Source organism: Asterias amurensis, chromosome 21 (genome assembly GCF_032118995.1).
Source record: "Asterias amurensis chromosome 21, ASM3211899v1".
In the NCBI taxonomy this organism is placed as follows: domain Eukaryota; kingdom Metazoa; phylum Echinodermata; class Asteroidea; order Forcipulatida; family Asteriidae; genus Asterias; species Asterias amurensis.
In genome coordinates, this window is record NC_092668.1 from 203,997 (window position 1) to 217,177 (window position 13,181).

At 37.0% G+C, this 13,181-nt stretch overlaps 1 protein-coding gene across 1 annotated transcript in view; it reads left to right on the forward strand.

Moving 5' to 3' along the window:
- Nucleotides 1-257: 257 nt before the first annotated feature.
- The window catches only part of LOC139953312 (synaptotagmin-15-like), a 60,804-nt gene continuing 47,880 nt past the window's right edge, over nt 258-13,181 (forward strand). Inside the window, exon 1 of the mRNA XM_071952805.1 lies at nt 258-755. Coding sequence (XP_071808906.1) covers nt 590-755 — 166 coding nt within the window. The 5' untranslated portion in view covers nt 258-589. The remainder of the gene's footprint in view (nt 756-13,181) is intronic.

Consider the following 13,181-nt stretch of genomic DNA (forward strand, 5'->3'; position numbering starts at 1 on the left):
CATGTGTTTATAGAAAGTAGTATTAACAAAGATAATATCACTTTTGATCCCATTCATAATTCGTTTCCTTCATTCAACGCTTTGCATTAGTAACCACCTGTATATTTCTCACCCCTGCAGGCTATGTGTCGCGTATTAGCCACCCCGGCGTGATAATGGTACATTCCAAATGAGGAATGGGCGGGCTTGATAAGCACTCGTCTTCATCTAGATATAGCACGTGATCTGTTCAAGTTCCATAACGGCGTATGGCTCCAGCATGCACGGCCACACATCGTGGCAAACAGAGAGACAGATGAGAGTTTATGACCAGACGATCCTCTCTCTTCACATCGTGCAGCAAAAAGGGCGGGAGAGGAAAATGTGAGGGAATCTGATAATATCCCCCACACTGCAACGCTTCAGCTGCTCATGTTTGGATTTCACAGCCAAATCGCTACATTTTACCTGTTGGTGTAAAGTCATCTACACAACATACTTCACACTGAAGCATTTATCTCAACGATGTCGACGAATGTCCTGGATTCATTTTGAAGAAAAATATAGTGACAAAATTACCCCAATCAGCTAGATAGGAGCTAAATCACCGATGGTAGACAACAAGGTTGGAAGGCGTTCCAATCATTTAATGACTCCAAATAACGGCCCAGAACCGGTTTCATCCTCTGAAGTGCGGCACGATAACCAAGCTTTCATGAGTAATTCACTAGCAGACAGTTATCCTAAGAAGGTTGCTGCATCAACTATGGGCGGAGGTAAGCATTGTTATACAGCTTCTTAAAGTCACCATATCTATCCAAAATGATAAATTGTGCCTACCCGGGAAATCTATGCAGCGAATCGGTGCTCTGTTATAAAATAATTGCAAATACAGCTTCACAGTTAAATTGTATCGCAATCAGTTGTTTAATTACGGAATGAGCAGACTTGATTGGTTGTAACTCTAGATGTATCATACTCATACTATACAATGACTGAACAAGAAAATGAACGTTTGAACCCTGGGCTCGTATTATATATAATAATACATACATTTAAATACGATAAACTTTGTACAATAACATCATAGCGCAAGGAATAAATGACATAGAAAAAATAATGTTTGAATCCGGAGAAAAAGACGAATAAATAATGAGTGAATTGAATATGTACTGAAGTAGTTTCTTACATTGTGTAATTGAGCAAGCAGACTTAATGCATGTGGACATATTGTTCAATTCCTTGGCAGTAAATACTGTCCATGTTCTTAATTGTGAACTCGTGGGTACGTACACGGAAAGGAGTCTAATTGGAACGGAGATTATGCTGAGATGGTTGAAGACTGGTTGTAATGTAACATGGGGAATATGTGATGAATATTAATTTACAGTAAAATGAAATATTGATAACGACTATAAGAAAGGTATTGTACCCCATGTCCGATTCCTGTATACATAGCGACATTGTTAGTCCTCCTCGTCATTAGTGTTAAGGTGACAGTCTGTTTTTATGTCCAGCCTCAATTCGGCTTCAATGAGTTAAGGAGAAAACAAGATGGCCTCTCTTTGATAAAGGTGCAATGACCCACAACGATAGTAGACTTGCTGCTTGCATAACATTATTACAAAACAGGCATTTTGATCAAAATCTATTTTAATATTGGTGTATGATAACTCTTTTGTTGCATAGTCACACTTTTGTTTTTGCAGGTCAAGTAATAATGTATCTATGAAGCAGTAATTAACTTTCATTGACAGATGAACTTGTGTTGTTTCAGGAAACTCGACGAATATGAACGAAAAATGGTGTTACCGCAAACCAAACACACATTAATACCTCACCATGCAATGCCTCAAATCTTATATGGATGAAACAATTAATATGGAATTGTTGAAGATTTTCAAAGTATTTAGGTTTACTGCTTCTCTTTTTTTTTGTACGGCTCGTAAGTTTGCAACCACAGGTAAGATTCGGTGACACACTCAATGGTGACTCAAACTCTCTATTAAGGTCTAGCCGATTATTGAGACAATTTATTATCGATGGGAAGTTATTGAGAACATTATATTATGTGTGAACTATTGTTGACGTTTACAACATTAAACGTGAAGTTGACACACCCTGAAACCTAACTGCTATGTTGGTGTTTTAGTTTGGATTCCACATGACTCCCCACTCCATGCAAAGAATACATCCTACACCCACTGAATTCGTAATAGTAAAAAAAAATTCGGTGCCACAATTAGGTTTTGTTTGGAGTTTGCTAATGATTACACATTATCTGTTGTTGGGGAAAGACACAAATGTCTTCATTCATTTCAGTGGATGTGAGAAGATAATGTATGAGCACAACACTGCCCTGATGCATTACTGCCCAATATGAAGGTACGACTGAATAAGAAAGTCTGATCTAACGTCCAATATAGCGCCTGCCCCTGCGGTAAACGGGATTCAATTGATTCATTGAAAATAGAGGCATTCATCAAGAAAATGATATGAATGATTCCAATCCTAAAATTTCTCTACACTCCCCCCCCCCCCCTTAGAGGACACTTCCTCGTATGAATCTGATAACAGTAGTATTTCTCTAAACCAAGGGAGTTATTATTCCTTCTTCATCACCCCAAGCAGCAAAACCTTTGGGATTACTATAGCCATACAACCTAGTATTTTCCTACGTTGATGTATTGGTAATGTGATATGATTTGGTGACCTGTATTACACGTTGAAGCCCTAAGGAAACCTTTGCTGTAGGATCGATACGGAGTTCTAGTCGCTAAACCACAGCTATGGGACTAGAGCCGTGTCTAGCTCTGATGTCTTTTTATACGAGGCGACAAGACAACACGTGCGGGGAGTATGGCAAGATTCACTGCTAATGAAGTTTGATGCATTCATCTGCTTGCCTTTGGCTCTAGAGTAATATAACATAAATATAGCCGCGTAGTGCTTGCATCACATTGGACCATCACTCTATACATAATATTGTCAGGTCTACACCCCAATCATTACCAGATCTGTGTGTAAATTCAATCTTTTTCAACTCACGTTTTCTCTAAAGAAGACAGTCCTGTCAAGATCACCATTTAATCTTAGGGGTTTGCAATTAGATTTGCAGGGTATAATTCATCGTGGTTTGTTTATTGTCATTCCAAACATGTTCGTTTGAGCTTCGTGTTCTTGAATCACGCAGTGTGGATGTGCTCTCTGTGTAGAGTTCTTGATATTAGCTTAATAAGGTGTCTACTGTCCATGGAGTCGGGGTTGGATGGTCTTCAGAGAGGCGTGCTTTGTATACGCAGATTAGGCACAGGCAATCGCCAATAGACACTTGGCATCTCTTCTTTTACTTCCAAACCCCAACGGTAGGATCAAAAAGATCTTTTTAAATTATCTTCAAGCTGAGTTGCTGGTATCGATGGATTGGTTTTCCTATTTATAAGATGTCCCAGTGCACAAACCACATTGACATGGCTTTATACAAGCAGTTAACGAAACCGTGCGATGTACTCCCAGACGGAGAGAAACAATTCGGAAATCTAATAGAGATGAGAAATTCGATCTTTCTCAGAATGTTATAGTTACATTAAATGAGTCTAATGAGACTTATAATACCTGATCGTTAGACACTAATACTTTGGATATCACAAAGTCTGTAACCAACATTGCACTAGCTTTTTTCTTTGGTATCTGTTAATGCTCTAAAAATAATGGTTAATAAAGTTTGCGCGAAGATAATATTGATAAAACGAACATTACGCAAATTAAAGGAACACGTTGCCTTGGATCGGACGAGTTGGTCTATTAAAAGCGTTTGAAACCGTTTGTTATGAAATGCATATGGTTAGAAAGATGTTTTAAAAGTAGAATATAATGATCCACACAAGTATCACTCGAAATTGCACGGTTTTCCTTTTACGTCGCGAACTATCACGGTCGGCCATTTATGGGAGTCAAAATGTTGACTCCCATAAATGGCCGACCGTGTTAGTCGACAGGGTAAAAAGAAAACCACGCAATTTCGAGGCATATTTGTGTATATCAATGTATTCTACTTTTACAATATCTTTCTAACCATATACATTTTACAACAAACAGTTACAGAACGCTTGTTAAAGACCATCTCGACCGATCCAAGGCAACGTGTTCCTTTAACTAGTTTGGTCACTTATCCGTTGCCACGAAGTTTTGACAAAATTGAGGGTTTCTCACTGAATGTGTTTGGGCCCAAGAATGATAAAACAGAAATGACAAAAATTGGAGGGGGGGGGGTCTCAAATAACATGAATCTTCCAATTTACTCTAGGTACCCTTCTAGTGAAGAATCGACCCGATTATAAAAGGGCAAACTATGCTGAAACACACCTGCGACCTTTCCAACTGTTCCAGACACAACATTGGTTCTTTTCTGTGTTTGCTTTGGAGCGGCATATTCGATCACAGCAAACTAAGAAACTCGGATGTGGAAAAAAATCGCGGCGACGATTTTAAGCAGCAGCATTATTGAAAACACTCGAAATTCAACTTATTTGTTTGAGCAAGGTTTTATTAACACAAAACACTTGTAATTAATTAAACAATAAGCAATGCAAAGTTGCACAGCCATATTCAGCCAATGATTGTCTATAAACTGTTTAAAACTAATCTCTAATTAAATAGTGTCGTTATTCAGAAGAAGGACATTTTAATACTTCGGCAAATGATAATCATCTTTTTGGCTTTTAATTTAAGCGCCATTGCTCAAAGAATTTTCAGATTGGATGGATGGATATTGATAAAAAGGAGTGCATTTGCACTCTTGCTACCCTCTACAGACAGTTTTTGAATTCATAATTCAGTTATCACACTGGTCGTGTTTGAAAGCAGTGACTGTTGCATGAACCAATCCATCAAGATGCCTCAGGTTTGAAGCTGTTTCCTCCATGCTGTGGGGGGGGGGGGGGGGGGGTAATTGCGTCCACCAAAATGTTCACGCACCAATGTTTTATAATTATTGGAAGTCGATGTTAAAAGTAGATTGCGTGACTCTACGTTGATTTTCCAGGTCGTGGCATTCATTGATGTCATGGAAATCCTTTGAAACAAAAGAAGTGACTTATTTACCACGTGTCCCGTTAATTGTGTTTTTTGGCGCTTGTATACAACAAATGTCTCCTAATAGTATTTGCACGTTCGTCATATCATGTTTTCCTCAGACCTAATTAAGGCAAGTTTTACAGAAGATTTAGCATGACCGTGAGTTTTTTTACAATGAGGCGCGTTACTGTTCTGATTTACGTAGCAGTCTATTAATGCAATAAAGTACGCCTCTCTGATTATCAAAACGCCCTTAACCGAAAATGTTGAAGCTCAGACTAAAAACAGCCGGTGCCCATTAACCTTTTTCAAAATCAATACATGAAAGAGCCGTCTGCAGCCAGCCGTGGAATACGCAGGAACATCTTCGGCTGAAGACAAGCTAGATCGCTTGCTTCCGCACCAACGGGTGTATTTTACACACATTTTCCCATGGCCTTTCACACATATCAAGATTTGAGGTAGAGGCCTAGCGGAGGTACCGAATTTATAAAAGAGAACAGAGAATAGAGTTCACACAATGAATCCACTATTATTAAATACCTAGAGGTAATATGGTATTTGACTAAAACAGGCTGATTGTGTTCAATATCACCCAGTAATAGATACAATATGGGTTAGACCTGCAGCACTACTCCCATGTTTATGATACCTTACCGGAACCAGACTAAATTCATGACGTCATAACGAAGCCTGTGGGTTCAAAGGCTAACGTGCACAACTTGTGCACCTACTGGTGTGAACAATCACATCATAGTTCGCAGCCTCTTTGTGAGTTCCTTTTAACATTAAAGCAAAGAAGAATATCCAGAATTGCATTAATCAATATTGGCGAGCACTTCATACTTGCAGAGATTAAAGTGATCAAGTTGTAATCCTTTTATATAAATATATACACACCCCGGCAGTGAACGGAAACGCTCTTGTAACGTTTCAAGGTCGGCTTTTATGTCTGCACACAGTGAGCTCAACCATAACGTTACCCTGTCAACATTTAAAACATTCACTGAGCTGGTGTAAGTTATGAGCATACACGTACTGCACTCAGGATTGCCACACACATTTATTATAATATTATGAATAACTTGTATGTCTTTACAATCATATTGTCGTACTGCGGTTGTTAACGAATATCATTTGCAGTAACAATTAAACAAGAACAAAACATAACAAAACAAAACAGAACAAAACGTTTTTGTGTTTAAGGACTAAATAATTGTTGCCCACACGAATGCATTTTTCTAGAAAAAAATGCCCTTTGAAATCTCAATAACTTGTGTGTGACGTAATCAATATAACCATTGTTTAAAATATTTAGTTGCACCACGCTTATAAGCTACACCTGGATGTATTAATTGTATTAAAAACATGGTATATTTAGATATTTAACCCTAGGCCAAGTTTGCATTTGGATCAGTTGACAATTAGAGGACGATATGGTATCCAAAACATGCATAATGATGATAGCAGTTTGTTTGACACGTGATTAATGTGTGAACTTGACACAAAATGTAGTATAGACCATTAACTCACATGAAGCTTAACATTGTACCTATGCAACTATAGCAGAACCTTCATAATGGACGTGTCTGTTTTGTATTATCGGGCTACATTTACACTCAGGCTACATGTAGGTGCTGTATACGCCCGATAAATCTTTGATGATAAATTGCGTAGTTTGATTGAGACTGACTTGCGAAACCCACTCGCATTAAAACCATGACCTTCATAATTATATTCATTGGCATGACGATAAGATGTTGGCCTTTTGTAATATTGAAGCTAAATTAATATTTAATGTGGAGTAAGGTTGGATCAGAGGTTGTATGACTTACTGCGCTTCTCGGCAAGCGTGATTTCTAATGATGGTATATTTGCCATCGTACCAAGACATAGGTACCAATTGACATAATATATTCTAAACCATGCTGCTTGTTCATAAAGCTTTTTCTCCTAAGAATTCAAGAAATTAACGCATCAAAATAATATACATTATTTATTTGTTTCGCACACTTTGAAATGTTGTCAAAAATTGAAAAATTTCACCATATATACACTAAAGACAGTAATAATATCTTTGAAGTCAGGCCTTATTTTCCACAGAAAAGGCGAGCTTTAATGTCGTGTGATCCAATTTTTGCATGCGGAAGGTTTCTAGCGATGTCACTAAAAATCGACCTATTTTCACTAATGACAACAATCACCCAGTTCATCTGAAGCTGAAATAACAAAATAGAAGCTGGATCGCGAAGAAAGGAAAGCCATGGAGGGAAGAAAAGTCAAGTGGCTTCCGCCTTGTCTTTATGGTTGAAACTAGAGCTGTTGCATGTATAGGAGCGATCGCAGTACAATGATGTTTTGTTTGCTTGTGTTGCCTAGTTACTGCTGCCATTGTGTGGGAAATCGACGTTAAAACAAAAGGCATTATCTTCACTTTGATGGAATGTTCAACGATATGCGGTGTGTGGATGGTTTTAATGTCATTATAACTTGATTCATAGTCAAATTGCGTATGAGTTGTCACAACGATAACGGTACAATTAAAAGTTGTATAGAAAACATTAAGTATCTTGGCAAAAGCAAGCTCGACACGTTGCAAAAGAGATCTGCAATACACCTAATAGTCACAATCTCTTGAAATGCTAATACTTACTAGATACAACACAAGGCTTCAGAAATGTTTAAAGGTACAATGATGATTTTTGTATAGCCTCGTGTTTTCACTTTCTTAATACTAATTAACTCATATATATCAAAGCCATGAACTTTGAACCGTTGGCGTTTCTCTTAAATGTTTATACTTTTCCCACGTCAACTAAACTGTATATTTATTATCAACCAGGCATACATAATTTAAATACAATTATATTTACTGAGTTTAAATCCGTTGACACCTGATGAGTTCTTTGATTTCTGTGATCAAAATAAAACCCAGCATATTATAAGAAAGCCTGTAGATGACTAAACACCTTACTTCTTGCTTTCTTCTGTATATGCATCCATTCCCTAGCCACATCAACAGTGCGCTATTATAAATGCTAGTATATTTGTTCCTTGTTCGGCAGACTTGCAATGGCACCGTAATAACTAACAGCTGTGCCAGCCTGACACACTAGGCTTTAGAAACCAGGCATAAATGTTTAAATTTCTACCTGAATTGCTGGATCATTGGTGTCCACAGCTGGACATACATTGGATAGGGTGTCATGTAAGGTTAAATACAGATTTAGTATCAGCAAGAAAGGACATTTCAGAACTTGTCCATCGGGAGAGGAAAATATGCTTTAACACGTGACTAATTAACAAACACTGCAGCTCGACAGTGGAGCAATTTACACATTATACGTGATGGTAGGTTGGTACTCTGTGTATATGACTATAGACCCTCCAGCCATAACATCAGGTAGTGTTATACACAGATACTTGATTGGAAATACCACACTTCATTCTGTGCATAACATTAACAATGATGTCAAATTGTGTTTTTACTTATACGAGGATGTATAAATAATCCATTCGTTGTGGAGTTAACATTTTCACAAGGCTTCAATAGCACAGTTCCATTGGATGTTAAACATAAATACATTTTGTCCATGACAAAGAATTAATCAAGAGAGGTTACCGTTTAACGAATGTTTTCTTACAACATTACTTATTCGCAACTCGGTAGTTCTATTAAAAAATGTAAGCAATATATTTCCTTTGTCATGGTATCCGCAATGAATGACCTACAATGCTATATGAGATTCGGCATCCACATTGTCTGATTGTGTTGTATTTCATCCACTGATGTAAACACAAGAATCGTAAGATGTTTATGGAGACTATAGTCAACAACCCTCTATAACTTCCTTTCGTCCTTTATTGACACTTCTATTAAAGCAAGCAGTAAATAAGAATGGAAAGTAATTATCTTACTAAATTACTAATTAACGGCGGGGTGTTTGAGTATGCGGCAGCGAGCTGTGCGTGAGTATATTTAATACTATGTTTGTAATGCCATATGTGCTTGGCGGTTAATATTTCATTGATGTTTAAAGGTGCGATGTACCACAAGATTTTATTAAAATACCATTTCCAATATCTTATAATCTTGTTGTGTTACTAGTGGAACCGGAACGATTTAAACCACAGTCCCATAACACTCAGTCTTCTTGCCATGTTGTTCTTAAAAATGAAGCGTGCGTAATGTTGATGTCGACTAAAGAAATCAGCATAAATTTGATGTTTTCGACAATTTAGACAAATGCGGGGGACACTGATTTAGTAATACCAAATAAGAATAAAGTAACTTTCAGGTTAGAAGTCGATAATGTTTTTCCAATGTATCCTTAGATCATAATGAGTGAACATATTTATTGAGTAGTTGATTGAAGTTTAATTGATTACGTATTATGGGCTGTTTTAATGCACATCAATATTTCCTACCAATATACATTATACCAAACTGAGCATTGGATGAAAATTAGTCTGGCAACTATGATGTAAATCGGGATTCATGATCATGATTGCATACAGGATACATGACTGACATGGTCGCTGAATTATTATGTTTGATGCTTTGTGACACATCTCATTTTCTATATCCCTGTTGTGGAAGGCAAACAATGTTCATTACTATACAGTCATTAACAAAGCAATTACACGCTCCGTAAGGTACTTGGTTTCCTTAACAAGAGATACCAGTAGTGTCACTCTACACAATGTGCCGCACCGAGTAACCTCATAACACACATTCATGTTGACATCATTGTGGATGTACACTTTGTTCTTTCTCTTGTCTATAATACATTGTACTTAATATTTCATACATTTTATACACACGTTTCCTTATGTAAAATCTAGTCTTTAGATTTCCTTAATGGATACCCTTTTAATAGCTTCCCCTCTTATCATCGGTCTCCATGAGGCAGCAAATAATAAAACACCACTGCAAAATCATTATGATAATGCGTATGACAGTGATGATGCGTTGCTACATTGTATAACTTGGTTACAGTGCTACTACCCATCCATATGATGTGCGGTGGATATGGATACACCACAACACGACACAACATCTTATAAATGTTTGGTTAGAAGAAAATAAGCTGAATAAGAAGACAAACCAACGATCCTTTCTCATAATGCAGTCTTATGTATCAACCATGACAGGATAAAACGTAATGCGAGTCAGATTTCCCGATACCGTATGTTTTTGTCAGATTTAATTGGATAATATTAAAATGTTCAACGATGCGTATTGTGAGCTGCCCATCAAGTGCACTGCTTCTCCTGATACTCTCTATGCAGTCAAACTGTCGTCTCTCATAATCAGAGAGAGGTGTGTGACTCGGTTGAGAGAATGTAACTAATTTCCTAGAGCTGTGAAAGCCCAACAAGGTTGCTAAGCACAAAACAGTTGTGCTTAGTAAACACGTTTTGATTTTGTTTCCTTCGGATTATTGTGGTTATGTAAAACGAATATCTCATTTTTTTCTGCCTCAAAATTAGATTCTGAGAAGCGTTACTGCGGTAAAGTTTCTCAGATTGTGTTTTCCTGTATTCCTGTTAGAGATTATATGATTCTCTGAAATGATTAATATAAAAGTTGCCTTGACACACACATCATTTAGAAATATATCCAGGCATCTGTACAGTCATATAAAAGCTTAATCGACAAGAGTTGATGACACTTCCACAGTTCAAGTATCCAGCATTACTAAAAAGCATAGTGATATGATGCATACTGTAATATACAAAGTTATTTCTGAGGTATACTGCTTGACATATAAAAAGCAAGAGAACACCACATTCGATACAGCGTGTGACTACAGCTAATGTTTAAAGGAACACGTTGCCTTGGATCGGTCGAGTTGGTCTTTGAAAAGCGTTTGTAACTTTTTTAAAAAATGCATATGAGTATAAAAGATGTTGTAAAAGTAGAATACAATGATCCACACAAACATGCCTCGAAATTGCACGGTTTTCCTTTTACCTCGTCGACTAACACCGTCGGCCATTTATGGGAGTCAAATTTTTGACTCCCATAAATAGCCGACTGTGTTAGTTCGCGCAGTAAAATGAAAACCACGCAATTTCGAGGCAAACTTGTGTGGATAATTGTATTCTACTTTTAAAACATCTTTCCAACCATATGCATTTTATAAAAAACGGTTACAAACGCTCAGTTATAGACCAACTCGTCCGATCCAAGGCAACGTGTTCCTTTAAGCTAGGCCTAGTAACATCGTGTAATGCTTATTAGGCACTTTCCTCTTTTTGTGTTAGCATTTAAGTTTGTCGATAATCCATGGTACAAAGTTCATATTTACCAATTGACACAATCTGTCTTATCAATAATTACGATAGGAAAACATTGATGTAAAGTGTTATTTTAGGGAAGTTTTAATCTTGGTACGGGCGTCATTTTAAGCGCTTTAGAAACAGTATCTGATAACAATGTCCATTGTTTAATTGCACTGAATTGTTCACACTTTCACCTGTATCTTTATCTTCACATAACACCTGGCATTAGGTTCACACAAAATATCAAACTATCTTTCAACCTTGTATGACAGTTGTATTTTCATATCCTCTTTCCCATATTAAATATTAATTAGTTATTATACAATATTCGTACACGCCAAAGAACTAAATTGCATTTTAACTTGAAAACATAGGTTTGTTGAAATGATCTTAGCCCATCATTTGCTCCTCGGCATTCTTCATTGTTCTATTTTACATCTACTCTTATTTGAAGAAGGTATAGGTGAAGTCTGAACCAACACACGCATCAGTACGGCATGCACGTACTAGCAATGTTTAAATGCATGGTGTGGAGACGTGTCAACACAATGATATGCACCATTATTAGTGTCCATATTGAAGGCACTTTGACTGAGACAGTACATGTATTAAGGTTTCTGGTTTCATGACCATTGTCGAATCCACGTGAGATTTAACCATCTTCGATAAGACTACGTGGCACCATGATATGTTCTGAGATGATATTTCAAACTAGATCTACACCCCTTGACCAAAATGTAGCCCAGGTCTAAAGATTGACTTAGCCGAGACTTAAATGTTGCTCCAAAGTCCATTCTTGACGCTCAAACCCAACAAGTTGTAGCCTAGGCCCTTGGCGAAGCCTCAATTATAGAGAAAAAGGGCTACTTTAATGCACGCGAACAAAGGTCCCGGCCAAAGTTGTACTTTGCCACAAAGGACAAATTTCGACATATTTTGCAATTTACCCTTATTTTTTATTATGCAGCCATTGAGTGGTTATGTAGGGCTTCGTTGGTTAATGCATAATTATGTCCTTAATGTAGGGGCTTAAAATAGTTGCCAAGATTTCTTAATACAGTTTTTGTTTGGAGCAGTTCAGTCAAACTATTGTATATAGTTGTTTATAAACATATTACCAATTTTGAAATGTTAAGTTATTAGAACACCATAGGTTAGCTTATCAAACTCCGAAAGGAATCTTTAAGCATTCACAAAACAATAGCTAACACTAAGATTAACATATCGATGTAGACTAGAGGTCAATTAAGGGTCATCCTACACGCACCATAGTCTCAATTTATCATAAATATCCTTACGACATATCATTACTCAGTCATCACATAATATGGCATTAATGCCAAGGACCCGTTGCTACTTTGTTGTGAAGTGCAACTAAGTTGTAGTGCAGCATCATGTCAGTAATGTGATAAGAGAAAAGAGAGGCTGGGCATGTCAAACGCGGGAAAAACAAGTTTAATGCTATACACGTGTTTGTTTTACTAGCTAGGTACAATACTCGAAAAATACATTTTAATCAGAACTCCATGATTAGTAAGTATGTCTGTGCTTAAAGTGACGGTTTTTTGTTGTATAATTAGAAATGACATGATTCAGTTTCATACAGATTTTTGATGGAAATAGATTGGAATTAGGCCCTTTTTTCTTTTTCTTTTCTTCTTTTTGTTTAATCTGAGATATTAAATGATTGGACACTGTTTCTTGGCTACTATGTTAAAATTCATTATTACCCTTAAACAACAACACAACGATTTTGCAGTAACGCCTTGTTAAAAAAAAAAAAAAAAAAAAAAAAAAAACGGCTCTCCACCAGTCTGTTCCGAAGGGGTGAGTGTACA